A 22,559-nucleotide genomic window follows, 5' to 3' on the forward strand; every position below is an offset into this window, starting at 1 on the left:
CACACACACACACCAAGCTGGCAACTCTCAGTAGTGACTGGGGCAGGAGAGGGGAGGGACGGAGTCTCCACTGCTGTGCATGTCCCCTCCCCACTACCTTTGCTGAGGTCTTGGGGGAAGCTAAACTAGGCCCACAGGGGGGGGGGGGGGGGTGCTTCCCTCCCCCTGCACAAGCCTCTTGACAGTGGCAGAGGCTGCCATACCCAGAGCTGGGGCACGGGTGGAAACAGAGCACCCCCACCTCATGGGCCTGGCCTGGTTGCACCCCAGACACCAGCAGGAGTAGCTGAGGGGGGGCAAGCATGGGGGGGGCTTCTTTCCCCCACCCCCATCTTCCCATGCTGTGTGGGAAGAAGACAGAGGCCTTCTGTCTTCTCTCTGTCACACCCCCAGAGGCAGGGCTGGGCTGATGTTCACCAGCTCACAAAGCTGCATTGGATGCAGGCAGAATTGCCCAAAATTAATCTTAGAGCCAGGTTAACCAGGGGGCCTTAGAGCACCCCATCTGATATTTCATCAGTCAAGGGTTACATTTTTGCAGGATCAGCTATGTTAAAAGCACTCTGAAACTGTGCACGTTTGTTACATTATACTGCAAATGCCCAAAGTGGAGACTTTAGTTTTGATCCCATTCAGAAGGCAAACACAAGGGAAGCACAGATATGTAAATAGAAATAGAAACTAAAATTTGCATACGTTTTTGGCACTTATGGAGCTAAGCAAATGGTATTAAGCACAGAAAAGTGAAAGAGAATATGGCTCTAAATCAAATACGACTCCATTCTCATGGTACAGCCCTTTTCCCATATATCCCAGATTCAAATTAAGTGTATTACAGTTTTAATGTATATGTTTTGCTCTAGTTTTCTTGCAGTCCTTGAGCAGTGCAAAAGGGATGGGAAGATACAGGGAAAACTTTTTGCTTCAGATCCAAACCCATGTATCTAAAATGTATAGATCAGAATGATTTTTTATTTCTGGAAAGTTTCCATTAGCTGAAAAAAATGGAGTTTTGATGGCCCTGAAACTATTCAAAGAGTTTGCCAGAGTTCCAGCCGGGAGAAAAACATATGGAGGCACAGCAGTATTCACATTTGCCAAATAGGTCAGTGGTTAGAGCATTCATCTAGGATACAAAGCGTCCAAATTTAATTCTCTTCTACACCTAAGGGGATTTAGAACCCATATATCCTGGGAGTGTGCCCTTACTCTCAGACTACAGTGTATGCTGGGGTAATAAAAGTTCTACATCTTTCCTGTGATACTGTTACACTTTATATTAAAAGAAAACATCACTTTCCCTTGAGGAGGGACTAAAATCTAGGTCCTACCTCCCAAGCAAGAATCCTAACTACCGGCCTTATTCTGACTCATTAATTATTTTATACCAAGTGGAACAGTGTCAACAGAAGGACTTGAAGGAGACTCACTTATTTCCTGAAACTCAGTGAATTAAGACTCTTACCCAAGTTGTGGGCATGAATGACACATGCCCTCAGCAGCTAGGGGTGCATGGCAACAGTGGGAACACAGCAGCAGTAAGCGGTGAGCTCCTGCAGATGCTGCCAGCGCTGTCAGCAGCGGGGTGAGGGGGGCAGGGTGGTGAGTGCCCACCAGGGGTTGGTGACCACCCGCAGATGCCGCCGGCGGTGTCAGTGATAGTGGGGGTGGTGGTGAGTGGCAACCACCTGCAGGCACTGCTGACAGTATTGGCGGCACCTTTTCATAGGGGGTGCACCACCACAATCAGGGGGTGCACATGCACCCCCTCCCTACAAATCGCCAGTGATTGTGGGAAATCTTGATTCAAATCCCTGCCCTGAATCAGAAAGAAATTGGATCCGAGATATTTTTAGGCTGGTGATAGGATGCTTACTGAAAGGACAGGCGTCCTGATTTCTAGTCCATGTCCAATGGCAGTAGGACCCAACCTTTTAGGTAGGTGCACCACAGATTAAGCCTAGACCCTCCCCAAGTGCCACTCCAATCTCCTCTCCTTTCCCAATTTGCTACTCTGCTTTCTGCTCCCTGCCCTATCTGCTGCTGTGCTCCCTTCTCTTTCTGCTATATGCCTCACACAGAGGCCAGTATGAATGCCACAGGTTGGCCACTTCTGTCCCAGGGAATATTTATTTACACAAAGTGAAACACTGTCAGTGTGAAAGATTTAGAATTTTCCCTGCCCCAGAATAACCTATCACACAGGTAAAGTACAGACATTCAAAAAGCCCTAGCCTGACTTGATTCAATCTTTGCAGGTTAGTCTAATCTGCCTAGATTGAACTGATTTGCAAGTGAATAGACATTCACTTTTGATTCTGGAAATGCAGCCACATTCCTGCAGTGGCTCAGGCTAGGAGCCAGGGGGTGCTAGAGCAGGGGAAGGCAATTATTTCGACTGGAGGGCTGCTTAACAAGTTTTGGTGAACTGTCGAGGCCCGCAACAGTAGGTCTGCCCCTTGACAGGTGCCCCACCCAGTTGCCATCTTGGGGCTGGAAATCCTGGTGCCCTAACCGCCAACTTTTGCCACCAGAAGTCCCTCCTTTGCCCCCGGAAGTACTTCTTTTGAGAAGAGGGATTTACCATCTTTGAATCAAAAAAACCCCAAATCATATACTAAAAATCAAACATCTACTATAATATAATATATTATATTTCCAAAAGTATTGTTGCCCTTATTTGTGTGGGTTTGCATAGTATATAGAGAGGTGATTGCATAATAGCTCAAAATAAAGGCTTACTCTTGTATATTGTGTGTAGGGTGTAGTTGGGCTGGAAGTATGTGTGGTGGGGTATGGTGGGGTGTGTGTGCAGGAAGGGGCTGTGGGGAGGGTGTGGGGGAGGGTATGAGTGGGTATGGTGTTTGTGGGGGGTTTGATTGTGTGTGGGGGAGAGGGTGTGCATATGGTGGGGGGGGAGGGGGATCCACACACACATGCACACCCCCCGCCAGCTGGTCAGCACCTCCCCACCCCACTATAGCCCAGAGTTCATGCACTCTGCAGCTCCTCCCCACCACCGCCAACAGCTCACAGCCCCAGCCCTGACCCCACCCTATGCCTGCTCCAGACTCAACCCAACCAGAGCAAACCAGCCAAGACCTACGCATGGAGCCCACCCCATGCCCACTCTGGACCACCCTCCCATGCTGAGCAGCAGCGCCCCTCCCCCGCTGCCAGGCCCTTCTTGCTGCAGCCACCTGGAGCCTGCACCCAGGCTGTCCTGTAGCTCCTCTCTGTCACTAACACTGATGCCTCTGGGCCACCCAGTGGGGCAACAGTGGCAGCACAAAGGAGCCATAGGGTAGCCCAGGCAGGGCTCCGGATAGCTACAGCAAGAAGGTCCCAGCAGCAGCCAGGAGAAGGGGCTGCTTTTCCCCTGTGCTGAGCTGCAGTTTCTGCCTAACTGCTGCCAGTGCTGCTAATGCTCAGCATGGGTAGGCAAGTCCAGAGTGGACATGGGGCAGGCTGGGGGCGTGGCTATGTGCATGGGTCCCCGCCAGCACCGCGGGGCTGGGGCCAGCAGTGGCGGCAGCCAGAAGGAGCTGCTGCCACCTGGGCTGCCTAGAAAGGTAGTGTAGCTGCAGAGCTGCCCCAATCACATGGTGTGCTCAGGGGGTGCTAGGACATACCATAAGCCAGATGGCACCTGGGCCAAGTGGGACCAAGGCACCCACCACGGGCTGGACAGAGTCCTCCATAGGCTGGATCTGGCCCATGGGCCATATTTTCCCTAGCCCTATCTATCTATGCAGTTTAAGAAAACCTGCAAAGATCAAATCAATTCAGCCTCAGGCTTTTTGACTGTCTGTACTTAGCCATGAAGTTCCAAGGAGCAGCCCTTTCTTCTCTCTCTCAGTAAAACATCCTTTGCCCATTGCCTGATCTTTTGCTTCCTTAAACAGCTGCTCACCGTGTCCCTCACTGGGCTGCTCCTTAGTCTCCATAGTAACCACAGGCACCAGCAAGTAGGAAGCATCTCTGACCCTGCTGTTTCTCTCTCCTCATCACCACCTTCTTTTTGTGATGTTGGCATACACAGCCCTTCAGCCAGAAAGAGTGCTGATAAAAATCAAACAGTTCTGCAACTTCTGCCTCCCAAGTGGATCCTCATTTGCATTGCCCGTTCAAATAATTAGTCTGCCCTTCTTAGAATATGGTCATGGGGAGGAAGGGACCCTGTTTAAATGAGAATAAACAGGGCTAAATAGCACTTGAATCAATCATATACTGCATAAATGCAATAAGAAGAACTCATTGTTTCTGCAATAGTTTAAATGCTTTGAAAGTAGGAAAATAAAACAGCAGCAGCATTACCGGTTTGATTAGATGATTTTTGAATGCTGTACGTTGACATTTTATTCAGTGATGAATCCTTCTGAGAGATCTAAAGGAAACATAAATGTATAAACATAAACATATACATATGCATCTGTGTGTCTGTGTGCACGCGCGTGCGTGCGTGTACATGTACACATTCTCATGAGATTAAGGTGCAGCCACAAAGTCAGATGAGGTTGTTTGTCATCTTAACGAACATGTCTATGCAAGTTGGTAAAAATGTAACAGAGGAAATCAGATTCTATTAAAATCTGAAAGAAAAAAATCCCATCTGAGTGACTCTCATTGAAATTAGTGGAATGTTGTCCATTGATTCGAATGGGAGTTGTGTTGGACACTAAGGCCTCACATTTTCCATTTTAATTCATTCCTTATGAATGAATATTCATAAAATAAAATAAGCAATAAAAATTAAAATAAAATTCATAAAATAGTGAAAATTCAATTTTTTTAAAAACAAGAAACCTGGGAAAGTGCTGGGCAGTGAAACATCACCCATTATCTGACTTTTACTAAGTTTTAACACAAACAACTCGATTTTCAAAACACACCTGCTGTTTCTTCAAACATGCAAACAGTGAAAAAGAAGTATCTCAAGTTTCAAAGATTCCAAAAGACTTGCATAATCTGAGATTTCAGTAGGGTCTAAATTGTTCAATACTATGATAGCTTTGGAAATGAATGTGTGTGTATAAAAAAAATCTGAAAAATTTAGCTTTTGCAAATACACTTACAATTTCTTTATTTGAAATATATTTCTATTAATAGAAATAGCCACCAGATCGCTCTTGAGCCCGCGCTTTTCCAGGCTGATGAGTCCCATGGCTCTCACCCTCTCATCAAAAAGGTCTGTTTTCCTGAACTCTGATCATGTGTGTGGCTCTCCTCTGCACTCTCTCAAGCTTCTCCACATCCTTTTTGAATTGTGGAGCCCAAAATTGGACACAGTACTCCAGCAGCAGCCTCACCAATGGTGAGTACAACAGGAGAATGACGTGCTGGGATTTGCTTGAAAAACATCTATGGATGCAGGCCAGTGTTTTGCCCACTTGACTAGCCACAGCATCACACTGAAGGCTCATGTTCAGTTTGTGGTCAATCATGACCCCCAAGTCTCTTTCATCTGTAGTGCTAACCAGTGTAGTACTGCTGAGCCTATGTGCATGCTGCAGGTTTTTCCTCCCAAGGTGGAGAACCTTGCATTTTTCAGTGTTAAACACCATCACGTTCTCATCCGCCCATTTTATGAGCCTGTCAAGGTCTGCCTGGATCACCCTCCTGTCCTCAGGTGCGGATGCTTTACCCCAGAGTTTGGTGTTGTCGGTGAAATTGGCCAGTCTGCTTCTGACACCAATATCTACATCTTTGATGAAGATGTTAAAAAGTATAAGCCCAAGGACAGAGCCTTGAGGGACCCCACTGGTCACAGCACACCACAATGATTGACTTCCATCAACCACCACCCTCTGGGTCCTACTGCGGAGCCAATTCCCCAGCCAGCAGATCGTGGTGAGGTCGAGGCTGCAGTTAGCCAGTTTTGCCAAGAGGTGATCGTGGGATACCAGATCAAAAGCTTTTTTAAAGTCAAGGTATATGACATCAATCTCTTGCCCCTTGTCCAGGTGATAGGTCACCTGGTCATAAAAGGAAATGGGATTGGTCAAGCAAGATCTACCCGCAACAAACCCATGCTGGGTATCCCTCAGGGTATTGCCATCGGCTAGTCTATTAAGGATGGCCTCTTTGATAATCTTTTCCAAGACCTTCCTCAGGATAGAGGTCAGGCTGATGGGCCTGTAGTTTGCTGGATCTACTTTCCTCCCCTTCTTGAGGATAGACACCACATTGGCCTCCTCCAATCTTTGGGCACCTCACCAGAGCACCAGGAGTTCTCAAAGATCCGTGCCCGGAGCTAGGCTATGATGCTTGCCAGCTCCTTGAGTACCCTTGGGTGTAAACCGTCAGGGCCGGCTGATTTGAAGGTATCCAGCCTGTCAAGGTGTTCCTTTATGAGGTCAGCTTTGACGGAGGGCAAGGAATCTCCCTCACCCGGGCCTCCCTGCCCCCAGTGGGCAGGGGCGTCCCATGGGACTGGTGAAAAGCTGATGCAAATTACCCATTTAGCAAATTTGCTTTTTCCTGGGCATCAGTTGTCAGTTGTCCCATCTGGTTTAACAGGGGTCCAATGTTGCCCTTGCTTTTCCTCCGGCTCCCCAGAGTAGTAGGACATTATATTTTGAGGTGGTGCTTGAAGTGCTCATGGGTTTGCCCTTCCTTCTGTCAAGCTCCACAGGTCAAGTGGCCTGCAGCTTAGTGGAAAACAGCTTTCTGTCATGCAAGAACTTTCAAGAGACTGGCATTTTTTCCTGAGAACATAAGAAAGGACATAAGCTCTCTCTAATATTTTTGCAAGCTGAAAATCTGGAAAAAAAATGTGTGTGTTTCAAAATGTTTCATGTTTATTATAGGAAACCAAATTAATCTGATGTCAGTCTTTTATTTTTTAACTTATTTTTAGCAATCTAGAATAAATTGACTAATATTTCTAAACAAAATATTATTAAAATAAAACTTTTTATTAGTTGTCAATAATAGATTTTTTGGAAAATGTCAGGGTTCTTTTCAGGGAAAAAATCTTCCAAGTCAGGAAATTCATCAAAACTGAACTTTTCCAGAAAACAGTTTATCTGATTAATGAGTATTAATACAGAAGTGTTATTAGAAATTCATGACCAGTTCCTGTAAGCATTCTCTTCAGATTTACAAAAAAGCAGGGAAAATAGTTCTCTAAGACAGACAGAGACATCTCCTGAAAACAGAACCATTCCTGGTTTTCTCAGCTGCACACATAATTGCATTCATTTATAAAAAGTGAGATTATGTTGTTCATTAAGATCAGGGCAGAGAAGGGCATGAGAATGACAGACATGAGTCAGGGAACTAGCAAGTCTGGGGTTTTTTTTAATCTGGAGTGGAGGTGTGTGACATTCCATCTTCCATTCTTTTTCCAAAAATACCAGCTCTGACTGCGGAGCATTTAAAACTAAAGAAAATGAGAATTGAGAAGGTGAACTGCATTTGCTACCGTTTTACCCTTGTAACTGAGCTCTGCAGAGTCATGCAGTGAAAAGTTAAAATCCCTAATGTACTGAAGCAGCCAGAACCAGTTTTAAACAAACATATATTTTCATAAAGCATCTGAAAAAACCCTCAAAATGTATGAGCCTGAAAAATCTTTGTATTCCTTATTCAGTGGTGAGATTTCAGTTGTGTGTGCCAGTTTAACGCTCTGGAATGTTGATACTAAAACATTTAACAACAACCCTTCCCTTTGGTTTATTTGTTGGTACAAAGCACTCACTGGCACTATGTAATGTTCAGGACATGTGCTTGCATGATTTAGTTCCCACCCAGTAAAAATATGCTCAAGGCTATAGTGAATTTCATTGATTCTGCAATAACTTCTGAAATACCCTTTGGAATTCTGCCAACATATTTTAAGGAGAGAGGCACTAAATTTCCCAGGAGCAATTCAGAGAACTGTTTTCAAATAGACATTTTGAGTTAGTAGCTAATTTTACCCTATATTTTATGGTTCCTAAATTGCTATGGTCACAGAGAAACAAAATGACAGGAAAGGGTCTGGTTCCCTTTTTTTTTTTTTTAATGTAGGAGGAAATGGCTAACTGATATTGCTTATCAAGTTCCTGAACAGCAGAAGGAATGAGGACATTTTGGCAAGTCTGAGAACCAATCGGGTCTAGCAATGTTTCATTTGGGAAAGCCCAGCTTTTTTAAAGAAGTGGATTTAATAGAGGTGCATCTTTCAATACAGTTTTTGATATATTTTTTTATATAAACTTTAGGACCTGACCTCCGCCTCAGAAAAATTAAACCACCTGAAACCTCAATGGGTGATGTTAAAACCTCTACGTTCTAGCTCATAGCTCTGTCATGAGTTTAGGATAAACAGGTCTGTATAATAGGATACCCCCTTGGGCCAGGTACAGATGTTCAAAATGCCTGAGGAGGAATCAATCTAACTTATATGGGTTTCTGTAAGCAGCCTAGGTTACATCAGTAGCAAACAGAACATATGTTCACCCTTTGGTGGAGGTGGGGGTGGAAATGCAGTCTGCCTGTACTGGCTAAGGCCAGCAGGTTGAGGGCACTCTTGCACACTTCCCAGAAGGCCCCACAAGCTCCATGGGCTACCAGAGAATGCCAGGGACAGCCAACTGCCTGGTCCACTCCTGATTGGCTGACAAGCATGAGTGAGCACATCCCCAACCTCCTGCCATGTCAATGCATTCCCTGCCTGCTCCTGAAGTTTCCAGCAGCATCTGTCTGCTTGCCCGTTTGGATGCTCAATTCTCCCCCACCCAATGCCCCTAGCCCTAGTACTCTGGGACCCTGTAGCTACGAGCCAAAAATGCAGCACCCCAGGTGCCCAGGTACCTGCAGACACTGGCTGAGCCACAGAGGTCACAGGGTTGCCTCCATGCAGGCCCGTCCCAATGTGCTGCCCCTACCACCCTGACCACCAGAGACAAGTTGCCTACACCAGCTCCTGCCTGGGGTGGGGCGGCATGCTGGGGTCTGGGTGGCAGGGTGCCTGACTCTGGCCACTGAGATGTGGTGTGCAGGAACCAGAGTTGCCGTACATGGGTCTGCACTCATGCATGGCTGGGTGTGCAGGAGCCAGGGCTGCAGTCCATGGGACTGTGCCCACCTGCTGTGTGGGTATGCAGGAGCCATGGTTGCAGTCTGTGGAACTACACCCAAGCACAGGGGTTCTCCTGGGCTCCATTTCAGATCTGTGTGTATATCATGGGGTGCATTGTGATGGGGTGTGGGGGCATGGCCTGGGGACACAGGTACCGAATCCCAGGGCTCATGCAGGGAACACAGATACCTCCCTTCAGCCCTCCCCCCCTCCCACCTGCAGCTGACAAATGGCTGGAGGCAGGAGGCAGGGCTGTGGAAAGGGTCTGTGCTGACTCAGCTCTGGGAAAGCTTGGGGGTGGGCCCTGGGGGGTGCTTGGCTGAAGCAGCCAAGTTCAGGCTAAGTGCTAATGCATTTCCCTGTCAGAGGAGGGAGGGTTGTGGGGCCTACAAAGGAACCTGAGATGTTAGAAGACAATGATCTAACTTGAATCACTAGGGCATCTGTTACAGAAATTCAATTCACTAGTCTAACCTAAATTGATTAACTTTGAGTGCGCAGCAACCCAGGTCTATCTTGGGCTGGGTTCTGCCATTTTTAGACCAGTCTGGCTAGGGACAGAAATAACAAATTGGTTTAAGTCATCAGAAACTGGTTTAAACCTGAAACAGAACAGAAGCTCAGTGCACATAAACCAATTTCAAAATGTCTGAAACTAGTTTAAGATAAACCTGGCTGAATGTAGTAAGTATCAGACTTAACTGATTTGGGTCAAAGCAGTTTATGAAACTTCTTTCCCAGACCCCTTCCTGGTTCAAATTAAATCACAGTCCCCCTGCATGTTTTTCAGCCCTGGGCTGGGCTCTGCTCAAGAAAGCAGGGCTAGCCCCACCCCTCTGGTCCCTAGCTGGAGCAGTGGGGGCTAGCTGACAAGGGGATTGGGGGGGTGGTAAACCCAGCTGTGAATGCAGGCCAGTCTCCAGGGTGGGGGCTGCCCCCCCCCCAGGCAAACACTGGCTGGGGTTTGGAGCCAGGGAAGGGGGATAAACACTCCTTCCCCCACTTTAACTTACTGCTGGCTAAAACAGTGGACTACAAATCCCAGAGGAACCTGGAAGCAGGAAGAGGACATCAGGAAGCACTACTTCACAGTCAAGGTGGCTAGGATCTGGAACCAACTTCCAAGGGAAGTGGTGCCTGCTCCTACCCTGGAGGTCTTCAAAAGGAAGCTAGACAATCACCTAGCTGGGGTCATTTGACCCCAGCATTCTTTCCTGCCCATGGCAGGGGGTTGGACTTGATGATCTGCTCAGATCTCTTCTGACCCTACCAACTATGAAACTATGAAGTGATGAGCAAACCTACAAAGTCCTGCTGTTGTGATTTTGGACTGCAAATCCCAGAGACCTTGGGGGAAGTGGGAAAAGGAAGTGAACACACAGCCCATACTGGCTATATGCCAGAAAGCCACGCTCTAGTGCCCATCAGCCTCTGGTCTGAGCCACTGCAGGCACATGGCTGCATTTCCTGAATCAAAGGTAAATGTCTGTTCACTTCTGTTTCAATTTAATCTGTGCAGTTTAGACTAACCTGCAAAGACTGAACCGATTCAGCCTCAGGCTTTTTGACTGTCTGTATTTAGCCTCTATGTGCAAACTTCTGTATGGCTACAGATTTAGAACAATTTCCAAGTACTTAGGCCAGTTGTTGTGTAATGTCTGTACCTTGCCTTGATCTTCCTTACATTCTTTGATAATCAGTGAAATTATTAACAGTGTTGACAGAGTTAACACCGCATTGCATTCTTTGATTAAAACCAAATGGGACAGCTGACATCATAGGCCTTGTTTATTACTGCAATCTCAGACAGAGAGTACACCATTCATCATACGCGTTTTACATTTATGAGGTGTTCTCTGCAACAGTACAAGCTACATAGTAATTTTTTATAGTAAAAACAGACCCCTGTATTCCATATTCAGCCCTCACAGCACTCAACCTCACCACTCTGATTCCTCCACATGTGGCACCTGCTCTGGTTAGACTGAGAGTAAGCTACATTTGCTGTCCACTCTATCCAGGGCAGATGCCACATGCAGTGCAGGTTAAGGACTGGCTGGAGCAGGTGCCACCTGCAGTGCAGTCCCAGATCCATTGGAGAAAGGGCCAGATCTAACAGCAAGGAACCCAGAGTCCCCCTTCTTCCCTTATATGCCAGATCCAGCACCCAGTCTGGCAAGTCTGAGACTCTGCTCTACATGGAGCCCAATCCAGGACCCACACTGCACACAGTGCCTGCCCCAGACCAGCTGGAGTGTGCATCATGTGCTTGCAGTCCCAGACTGGCTGGAGTAGGGTGCCATAGGCACTGAATCCAGCAACAGGGTCTGGATGATATGGCTCCACAACCCAGCTCCAGCCTGTGGGCTGTATCTTTGACACCCCATGTTTAAATACCAATCCAAACCTACTCTATTCAGAAGCTGTAAAATTCTTTAGGTGCCTAGATTCATTAGGTGGCTCCGTTTTGGCCTGAAAAAATGCCAAGACCTCTACACTTCATCTACTGCACATTCTCTGAAGCAAAACAGATCAGCCATCCAGGATGCTGGTGCCTTATTTCCATTACATTCTAGATCAGTATTGATTGAGATGGGCCTAAACTCTACCTAAATCCTTACTTCCTTAGACAAGGTCAGAGCATGCCTAACAATCTGATGCTGAACACACACGCAGCTCAATATATAATGCAGAAGAGAAAATGCCCACCTTTTGCCAAATACACTAGTGGTAAGAGTATTTGCCCAAAAAACTAGGTGATCTGGGTTCTAGGTGTCCCTTACCATAAGGGGATTCACACCGTCAACTCCAGTTTCCCAGGATAGTCTTCTAACAACTATTTCATAGATTTCATAGACACTCGGGCTAGAAGGGGCCCTAGAGGATCATCAAGTCCAGCCCCCTGCCCCAGGGGCAGGAAGTCCGCAGGGATCGTAGGATCCCAGCAAGATAAATATACATGTGACGGGCTGACTGGCAGTGACCTAGCCCAGGGGTTTTGAAAGGGCGAAAGATGACTGGAGGGCTTGGGATTCCCTTTCCTCACCAATCTGGTAATGATTTGGTCCAGGGGTTTTGAAGGGGTAAAAGACAATTGGAGGACTTGGGATTCCCTTTCCTCACCAATCAGGCCCAGAGATTCACCCCTCATGTCCCCTGATTGGCCCCTTGGGTCACCTGGAGGGGGATAAAAGGGACAGCACGGCTGACTTAGGAGAAACCAGGGAGGGACTATGAGGAAGGAGCTTCGAAGAGCTGAGCCAGTGGGGCGGAAGCAGTTGCCCCAGAAGAGCCTGAAGGAGCAGGACCTGCAGGCAGCAGTGGGACCCTCAGCAGCATGGTGTGTGGCTGGCAGGAGAGGCGTCCTGCTGGACTCCAGGATCCCCTACAAGAGGCTGTGGCCAGCAGGAGGATCTGAGCAGTGACCTGAGGGGTTCCCAGCTTGGCTTCCAGCTCCTCCAATCAGAGGCCAGGCACCTTGACATGAGGCTGGGGCTCCAGGAAGGTCAAGATCCCTAGCAGCTTAGTGTACTACCAGCAATGGTAGCTGTGTGGCAGTGTTCTTGCCTGTTATGTAGGAGATCTTAGTTCAAATCTCAGTTTTGGTGACTTGGGGTGAGTGAGCTAACAAAGAGAAATTCTTCTTGCAGTAGACAGGAGCCATTGTGTTTTCCCCCTTTCTCCAGGTGACCCAGGCCCTCTGTTCCTTTGTCCTTTGATATTTTGTATTTTGTGACTTTTTTATATTTCCCCAACCAGTATTGTTTGCTCTGTTGTTTGTGTTTTGTGTTTTATATTTTGTTAACCCTGTCTTTTGCCAATGATTGTAAGTGTCTAAACTTTGTTGAATCCTGCCCCTTGGGGCATTGTGGTGTCCTCTATACCCCCCCCCCCCGATTATGCCTGTTATGTTCCCTCATTAAAAAGGTATATGGTTACGTCCCCAGTGCTGATCTGGCTGTGCTCTATAGGGGGAGGAGAATCCCTACAGCTCCTGATAAGCACCCCTTGTTTCAGGGGCACCTGGCTAAACCCCTACGGACAGCCAGGAAGCCATGTCCAGCAGAGATCCCCTGAACTTTTACTATGCATTTTCTACTTCAGGAACAGCTTTGTATGTTTTGAAAAAGTATTTTATCTAACCCAGGGCATACAGTAGGTTGTTTAGGCTGGGGGAGATCGCTTGTTGCTTAGTTGTTTAATTGCTGGCCTCGCTAGAGGAAAAGCTGTATCAACAAAGTTCCGGAGCTGGAAGGGGGGTTACTTGGGGGGGGGAGCTGGAAGGGGGGTTACTTGCTGGGCTTGCTACACATTTCATCACATCAGCAAGTTTAACCTGTTACGTAGCTATATAAGGCAGATGCCCACTGGGGTGTGGGTGCTTGCTTTGCGAACGATTGCCAAGCATCACTTTCTGCGCAGAAATAAAGTTTAAGTTGGATCCTTCACCCCTGTGTGTTTATTGGCACAAGCGCACCGGGCACGAACTCACCGTCCTTTGGGGAAAACACTCCCGCAGCGCTTGTGTACCTGCTCTGATCCCTTCAACTGGAGAGGGGGTACCTTTTGGAGTACCGCCCGGGTTACCTACAAATGTGTCTTGAAGGTGTTCAAAGTGAGTGCTTGAAACACCGCCGGCGGCAGTCTATTCCAAACCTTGGAGGCTTCGACAGTAAAGAAGTTCTTCCTTATGTCCAGCCTGAATCTCTCTCGGTGGAGTTTGTGACCATTCAATCTTGTCATCCCTTGGGGCGCTCTGGTGAACAGATGTTCCCCCAGATCCTGGTGAACACCCCTGATAAACTTACAGGTGGCCACCAGATCGCCCCTGAGCCTGCGCTTTTCCAGGCTGAAGAGTACCATGACTCTCATCCTCTCTTTATAAGGTCTGTTTTCCTGACCTCTGATCATGTGCGTGGCTCTTCTCTGCACTCTCTCAAGCTTCTCCACATCCTTTTTGAATTGTGGAGTGCAAAACTGGACACAGTACTCCAGCTGCGGCCTCACAAAGGGCGAGTACAACAGGAGAATGATGTCCTGGGATTTGCTTGAGAAGCATCTATGGATGCAAGCCAGCGTTTTGCTCACTTTACTGGCTGCAGCATCACACTGAAGGCTCATGTTCATCTTGTGATCAATCATGACCCAAGTCTCTTTCATCTGTAGTGCTAACCAGCGTAGCACTGCCGAGCCTATAAGCATGCTGCAGGTTTTTCCTCCCAAGGTGGAGAACCTTGCATTTTTCGGTGTTAAACACCATCACGTTCTCATCCACCCATTTCATGAGCCTGTCAAGATCTGCCTGAATCACCCTCCTGTCCCCAGGTGTGGATGCTTTACCTGAGTTTGGTGTCATGGGCGAACTTGGCCAGTCTGCTTCTGACACCAATATCTACATCTTTGATGAAGATGTTAAAAAGAATAAGCCCTAGTACTGAGCCTTGAGGGACCCCACTGGTCATAGCGTACCACGATGATCGACTTCCGTCAACCACCACCCTCTGGGTCCTACCACGGAGCCAATTCCCCAGCCAGTGGATCATGGTGAGGTCAAGGTCACAGTTAGCCAGTTTTGCCAAGAGGTGATCATGGGATACCAGATCGAAGGCTTTTTTTAAAGTCAAGATATATGACATCAATCTCTTGTCCCTTGTCCAGGTGATAAGTCACCTGGTCATAAAAAGAAATGAGATTGGTCAAGCAAGACCTATCTACAACAAAGCCATGCTGGGTATCCCTCAGGATGTTGCCATCGTCCAGTCTGTTAAGGATGGCCTCTTTGATAATCTCTTCCAAGACCTTCCGCAGGATAGAAGTCAGGCTGATGGGCCTGTAGTTTGCTAGATCTACTTTCCTCCCCTTCTTGAAGATAGGCACCACATTGGCCTTCTTCCAATCTTTGGGGACTTCAGCAGAGCACCAGGAGCTCTCAAAGATCCATGCCAGGGGCTGAGCTATGATGCTTGCCAGCTCCTTGAGTACCCTTGGGTGTAAATCATCAGGGCCAGCTGACTTGAAGGTATCCAACCTGACAAAGTGTTCCTTCATGAGGTCAGCTTTGATGGAGGGTAAGGAATCTCCCTCACCTGGGCTTCCCTGTCCCCCGGTGGGCAGGAGCGTCCCATGGGACTGGTGAAAACCTGATGCAAAGTACCCATTTAGCAAATTTGCTTTTTCCTGGGCATTGGTTGTCAGTTGTCCCATCTGGTTTAGCAGGGGTCCAATGTTGCCCTTGCTTTTCCTCCAGCTCCCCACATATCTAAAAAAGGACTTTTTATTGTCCGTGATATTTGTAGCTAGCTGGAGTTCCATTGCAGCCTTGGCTTTCCTAGTTTACTCTCTGCAGGTCCAGACCATATCAGAGTATTCCTCCTTGGTGGCGATTCCAGTCCTTCATCTCCTTTTAAGATGCAGGAGGTCCCCTAGTTCCCTTTTGCTGCCTTTCCTCCGAGAGAGGATAGACTTTACTTGTGCATCCAGGATTACTCCCTTGAGGAGCAACCACTCATCCTGAACTCTCCTCCCCTTTGGGTTGTGGCCCTTGATTGCCAGTCTTGTCTTTTCATGGGTGAAAGCAATGCTGTAGAAGCACATCTGAAGCAGAAGGCCCAGCATCCATTTTAAATGAGTACAGCCTGAACTCTGCCAGGGCTAAAAATGTCACATTTAACACAGTATTTAAATTAACATGCATAAGGAAATGGTAACATCTAAAATTTAGGGAAGGCAAGAAGGCCTTAGCCTAAAGTTTAATTACCAATAAATAATTGATGAACAACAAAATTAAAATGTATATAAAGTCCATGTGTGTATGTTGTAGCCTCAGTTGTATTGATAGGCTAGGGACAGACATTCAAAAAGCCTGAGCCTGAATTGATTCAATCTTTGTAGGTTAGTCTAACCTGCCTAAATTGAATTAGTTTGCAACAGTATAGACATTCCCTCTAGACTAAAGAAATGTAGGCACATGCATGCAGTGTCTCAGGCTAGAAGCCAGGGGGGCACTAGAGCAGCCCTCCCTTCCTTTCCCTTCCCTTCCCTTCCTTTCCCTTCTTCCCTTCCCTTCCACAATGCTAAGCTGAGGGGGTGCGTGGCCAGGCCCCAGCAGGATGCTCTGATTAGAGAGGGGTTTAAACCCCCACTCTGCCTACATATTCCCAGGCTTTTCCCAACTTACTGCTCAAGGGGCAGGAGTGTTGACAGACCCCAGCCCCAGGATAGCACTCTGAGGCAAAAAAGGGGGTGTGTGCAGTGCACACACCTGTTCATGATACTGAGCTGTTCAATCTCCCGCTCCCTGCTTCTTCATACTGTTTGCAAACCTGACGGGTGAGGGAGCCAGCAGGGAGCTGATAACACAGCATTTATCAGCCCAGCAACAAAACAGAAGCCTCTCTCATTAGTTCACATTCTTCTTAAACAGCTTTTTCCAAGGAAGGAATGGAGGGACATTACCAGCTGACCTGCTGATTAGCTCCAAAAAGCCTAAGCATATACTGTGTTGTTTGCCTGTCCCAGTGAAATTGGAGAGAGAGAGAGAGAGAGAGAGAGAGAGAGAGAGAGAGAGAGACACACACACACACACACACACACCCTCTCAGCATTAGCTAGCATACCACATGCCTAGGGTCCATAGGGCTGTGGTCCGTGCAGTGGGGAGGCGGGAGATCCCTGCTTGAGCAGTGAGGGTGGGCTGGGGAGGGGGAAACCAGGCAGACCCTGTTGTGCCTGCAGCCTCTGCCAGAGCTCTGCCTATGGAGTAGAGGGGCAGGGCCAACCCTGCTCTCTGAAGCAGACAGCACAGCTCAGTCCAGGGCTGCAAAGCATCTGGGATGTCAGGGGACTCTGAGGAAGCAGTCTGGGACATACATTGCATAAACCAGTTTGACCTAAATCAGTTAAGTCTGATATACTACATTCAACCGGGTTTATCTTAAACCAGTTTCAGCCATTTTGAAACTGGCTTATGTGCACTGAATTTATGTTCTGTTACAGGTTTAAACCAGTTTCTGATCACTTAAACTGGTTTCTGTGTAATGTCTGTCCCTAGCCCTGTTGATTAATATTGCATAATCTTCTGTAGATTTATGAATTGTTATACTTGAACTGTGTGCTTTTGCTAAACTTTCTTAACCAAACTTTTAGCAATTTTAGATGTAAATATAAAGGTTGGGTAGTACCGCTAGTGTGACCAAGAAAAAAAGAAAGGAAAGCAAGAAAGTGATAATGAGATATCCCAAGTCAGTAAGGAAATAAACAAGAGAGCCTCTCTCTCAGAAACTGCAATTTTGCAAGAATGTACATTTCAGATAATTGACAGGTGTTTCCAATCAGCTGTCAAGAGCAGAGCAAAACAACCCAATAGGCAAAACACCAGCATTTCAAAAACAAAAAGGAATGCAGTTCCAGTGAAACCGGAACTTAGAAACAGTTCCATGACACTGGCCATGTCAGATAGAAGGCAGAGCAGGGAGGTCCCTTAGCCCATGTATAGGCACTACCTTTTTACTGAGAGAACTGTTGCTCTCTCAGCAGAAATAGTCAGTGTACTGGTATTCATTCAGTTTGTCCCAGAGAGGAAACATACTCCCCACCCATCCCCCAAACTGGGGTGTCCCTGGTTTCAGGGATGCACTGTCTCCATGAAGGGAGGGAGCAATGGGGCAATGTTTCCTGCACTTGCCCAGAACAGGATAACCCCAGCCCAGGGAAGGCACTGGGAATCTTTTCCCACCGTTTTACTCCCCTGCCAGAGACCAGGGGAAATGGAGCAGCTGCTGCTCCCCATGCCTTCCCCAAACCAGGAGCACTGCAGTCTGAGGAAGGTGCAGGGAGCAGGTAAAAGAGGGTAGCTGCAGGCTGGAACACCTGTACTGCTCCAATTCCCAGACAGATTTCCAGCAGTGGAAATGTTTGGGAAATTACCACCAGTAGAAATGAACACTTGTCCATACACTAAAAGCAGTGGTTCTCAAAGCTTTTTGGACTCAAAGCACCCTTCCATTAGTTTTATGAATTGACTGAAGTTACACAAAAGGCAGAAGTTACACATAAACCGGTTAAAGTCATCAGAAACTGGTTTAAACCTGTAACAGAACAGAAGTCCAGTGCACATAAAACAGTTTCAAAATGGCTGAAGCTAGTTTAAGATAAACCTGGTTCAATGTAGTATCAGACTCAACTGATTTGGGTCAAACCAGTTTATGAAACTGCTGTTTCAGACCCCTTCCTAGTTCAAGTTAAATCACAGTCCCCCAGCATGCTTTCCAGCTCAGGGCTGGGCTGGGTTGGGTGCTCCAGCAGAAAAGGGTTTGAGGTATTTTCTGTCAGGTTCACATTTTTCTATATCAAGTCATATTTGCCATAGCAAGAAAGCGTCTCTATTCCTTAGGATCTAGATTTAAGTTCTCATTTTTAAAACCTTTTTATTTTATGTTTAATTGACTATATTACTTTCACTTTCAGTTACAGCATATGATATCAAACAAGGAGTTTAATTGTGATGAGGAAGCAGATGGAAAGAAAGTGATTAGAAAAATAGGTGATTTTCACTGCAGAATAGACTAGACACAGCAGGAGAGGCTGAGGGCCCAGAGGAGGTAGCTGTGATGGACTAAGAAAAACAAAGGTTTTTTTTAAAAGTCCTTTAGAGAGGCAGTTTGAGAAATACATATACCACACCATTGGATCTGAACACGCAAAAGGAAAAGCAAAGCAAAAAATTTTGGTAATCATCTAGTTCAGTGTTTCTCAACCTGTGGGTTGTAACTCAACAGTGGGGTTGCAAGAATATTTGAAAGAGTCAAGAGTAAGTCCCAGAAAAATGTGGGAAAACATGGGTTTCCCCTAGCAGGCTGGCAGCGTTCCAGGCTGCAAGGAGCTACTTGGGGCAATTGGAGGCAGTAGGCTCACATGCATAGGCATACATTCATGTGGCTGGTATGCAGCCAGGCAGGGACATGGGAGCATCCCAGCAGCTGGATACAGGTAGAGGGCAGGGGGGAGTGGGGGAAGGCCCCTTCCACTCTAGTGGGGGAAGGGGGCAGGAGGGTGGTCCCTCAGGGACAGCAGGGAGCTGGGCCAGCAGCACCAAGGCCAGTGCCTGTACTCACAAAGGCGAGGCAGCTGGGAGATGCTGTTCAGGGGGTGGGTAAGGCCATGACCAGTCTGCTTGGTGCCCCATAGGAACCCCAGCCCAGGACAGCGGGGAGGTACAGGCCTCCCTTCCTCCTCCCTCCAGCCGTGCTGGGGCCAGACTTGTGGCTCCAGCTCATACAGGCTGTAGCAGAGCCATAGCCACTGCATTCTGGCCCGAGCAGAATGGAAACAGCTGGGGGCCCCCACTGGCAGGGCTGGGGTGGGCAGGGGGTTGTGGGTTGGGAGTGAGGGGCAACAGCATGACTGAGGGAGGCAGAGGACTATAGGTTGAGAGTGAGGGGCACTGGCAGGGCCAGGGGGCTGTGGCTTGGGATTGGCCACTGACCCTTACAAATGGGTCCCAGTATGTCACAGGGCACTAAGGTGCCTGCTCCTTTATAGGCAGAAACCACATAGAGAGAGGGCCCTAGGAGCCAGGCAGAATCCCCACAGGTGCAGGTTATTGTGGCAGGAGGCTAATGAGGGGAATAGGCTGCACCCGCACCCCGAATTAGTCTGCACCTGCACCCAGTCAGCTGATCAGAAGAAGGCAGGACCCTGGGCACATATAAGCCCCAGGGCTGGGACTGAAAGCAGTTAGGGCCCTGGAAACTGTCAGGGGAAATGGAGTTCATGAAAAAAAGCTCCATGGAGATACGTGGGTGCCTGTGCTGCTGGTGGTGAGACTAAAGTATCTAGGGTTATGGTTGCTGTTCTGTTATAGCCCATGGGCTCATATTGATGTTGTTGCTTTTAATCTGGTGGGCCAGACTGAGGCTATTGGGGAGGAGGAGGCCTCATTGCAGCACACTACGGTGCAGAGCCCTGGCTCCAGAGAATGCAGCAACAGGGGTTAAGCAGACCCCAGCACCTGAGAATGCAGCAACAGGGGTTAAGCAGACCCCAGGACCAGAGAGTGCAGCAACAGGGAGTGAAGAGACCCCAGCACCAGAGGGCGCAGTTACTGAGGCCAAACTAAATTGAGGCCTCATCATGGGAGACAATGTCTACATACCATCTGTGAGGCAGGGCATGATAAAGGGGTGGTTTTGGAGTTATGCATCTATCCCATAAGGCTTGGGGTGTCCCGCAAAGCACTTAGAGGGGGACTTAGCAAGGGGTCTAAGAACCAACACAGTTTAGTGGGGTCCACCAGGACCATGACTGCATAGCACCTGGAGGACAGCCTCCCTATCTACCATCTATTATCTTAACCATCAAGACATGGCAGGAGAGAATAGAAGGCACCTATATGGTGAAGCTGGCAAGGTCACAGGGCCCTAGGAGCATCACAGCCATCCCTAGGGACCCCACCCCATGACACAGTACAAGAAAGGTTGAGAACCACTGGTCTAGTCAATACTTTGCTAGTGCAAGATAGTTCCAAATAAGACATTTTCTAATACTTACTTCAGTCTAGAATCAAATACTTCCAACATTGTATCTTTCACTAATGCATTTTAAAAACTTTGCCACCATCTATTTTATTTTTTCTCTTTCTCTAAAAATAATAGAGGTTACATGTGCAAGACAGTGGGCATGTCTACACATTCATTAATGCATTTTAAGTAATGCACATTGAATCTAGCACCTCTGGGTGTTTTTACACCTGCTTAGGGTTGCCAACTCTGTTTGAATCTATTCTAGGAGGTTTCCGGAATGCTGTGCGTCTGACACAGAACATGAATGTGCCCACGTGCTTACATGTATTAGTTGCAGATTACGGTGCACAGACTTTACATCAGTAAGGCAAAATCCCACTGGACTACTGTATAAATTGGATTCAAATTTTAATATTTACTTTAATGAATGCCCTTTCATTTATCTCCTGGGTGATTCTCAGTAGTCTCCTAGAAGTTTATATCTAATTCCTGGAGACTCCAGGGTAAACCTGGAGAGTTGGCAACCCTACGTGACATGCTCTGGGGGTAAAAGGGGATGCTTTAATTAGAGCATCTCTAAGAACCACTCTAATTAAAAGTGCCCAGAACATCTCATGTATCAGCATCCCTGTGCTTCAAAATGGCAGTGGGGGCACTTTAACTAAAGCTTGTCAAATGAGCTTTAGTTAAAGTGCCCCTGCCTGCCATTTTGAAGCATGACATAGAAACTGGCTGAAGTGCGCTAATTAGCGCATTCCAGCAGACTTGATTAATTGAGTGTGCTCTGATGCACTTTAATTATAGAGCGTCGGAACAGTCTTCCATCACATCTACAAGCACACTCCATTGTGAGGTACTAAAAACCTCTGCATTTCCCTACTGTACTGTGCACTAGCTAAAAGCACATTTTTGTGATTCTTTAATGTGCAATAAAATAGGCTAATGCACATTAAAGCACATGTGTAGACACACCCACTAAGAAGTAACTACACTCATATCTAAACTTTGTTTCAACCTAATCAAGATTTTTCATCATATTCAGATTTCCAGGCCTTTTGTCTGATGTTTTCAAGTATTAGAAATTAAACAATAGAAGCAGTCTATTATTTGAACCTATTAGTGTATTTTTAGACTCACTTAGAGATCGCTTGCTAGATGGCTCCAGGGTTAGAATTTAAACATTATGGACGTCCTATGATTTGAAATCACATGAAGCTATTGGCTTTACTAGTTAAACCTCTATTCAAATGTTGTTAGGCCTTCTATGATGGTTTAAGTTTTCCATTTCCTGACAGTTTAGGTTTTCCATTCTTTCACTTCTTGATTGAAGACAAACAATTGTCTGCACATCACCCTCAAACACAAAAGCCTACTCCTCCCACCAAAAGCAACAGTGGTACCACTCTCGCATCCAAGCTGGGTCATTTGGAAGGATGGAGCAATATAAGGGGAGATATTTCTCCTTAATGAATTCTATACTGTCCATTGGCACTCTAAACAAAAGGTGCTACTTCAATGCCATGGGCAAATCTAGAACTATGAAAAGGAGGGGTGCAGGTGGTGAGGTTCATCATCACATATAATACAACATATATTTTTCTCAAGTTAAAAATAAACTAGAAGGTTTCTAATATGTTAGGGGCCTAGGGCTGTATTATTCAGTTTAATATTGAACCAAAAACAAAGATAAATTTCATCAGAATGAGTTAAAACCAGTCTGAAGGGCTGTGAAATAGGAGCTTTGTTACCAGGAGCAGATAACAGACATCATATTTGCAGAACAAAGGGTAACTTGATTGGTGAAACATTAAGACCATTAAAAGAGGAGAGGGTCATTAAGACTTGTGGAATGAAGAGTTTAGAAGGAGTCAGGTAAGTTATAAGCAATGAAGTCAGGTGACTCCCTAAGCAACTGCCTGACTAGAAATGCTACTGCTACTGCCAGGAAGTTGGTTTTAAACTTTGGGTGCAGC

The 22,559-nt window shown here is 46.9% G+C and overlaps 1 protein-coding gene across 1 annotated transcript in view; it reads right to left on the reverse strand.

Annotated features, from left to right (window-relative positions):
* Positions 1-22,559, reverse strand: part of SLAIN1 (SLAIN motif family member 1) — a 217,842-nt gene that overhangs the window by 193,444 nt on the left and 1,839 nt on the right. Inside the window, exon 2 of the mRNA XM_006033357.2 lies at positions 4,318-4,387. Within this exon, the coding sequence (XP_006033419.1) occupies positions 4,318-4,357 (40 nt within the window). The 5' untranslated portion in view covers positions 4,358-4,387. The remainder of the gene's footprint in view (positions 1-4,317; positions 4,388-22,559) is intronic.

This window comes from Alligator sinensis, unplaced genomic scaffold (assembly GCF_000455745.1).
Source record: "Alligator sinensis unplaced genomic scaffold, ASM45574v1 scaffold1010_1, whole genome shotgun sequence".
Lineage (NCBI taxonomy): Eukaryota > Metazoa > Chordata > Crocodylia > Alligatoridae > Alligator > Alligator sinensis.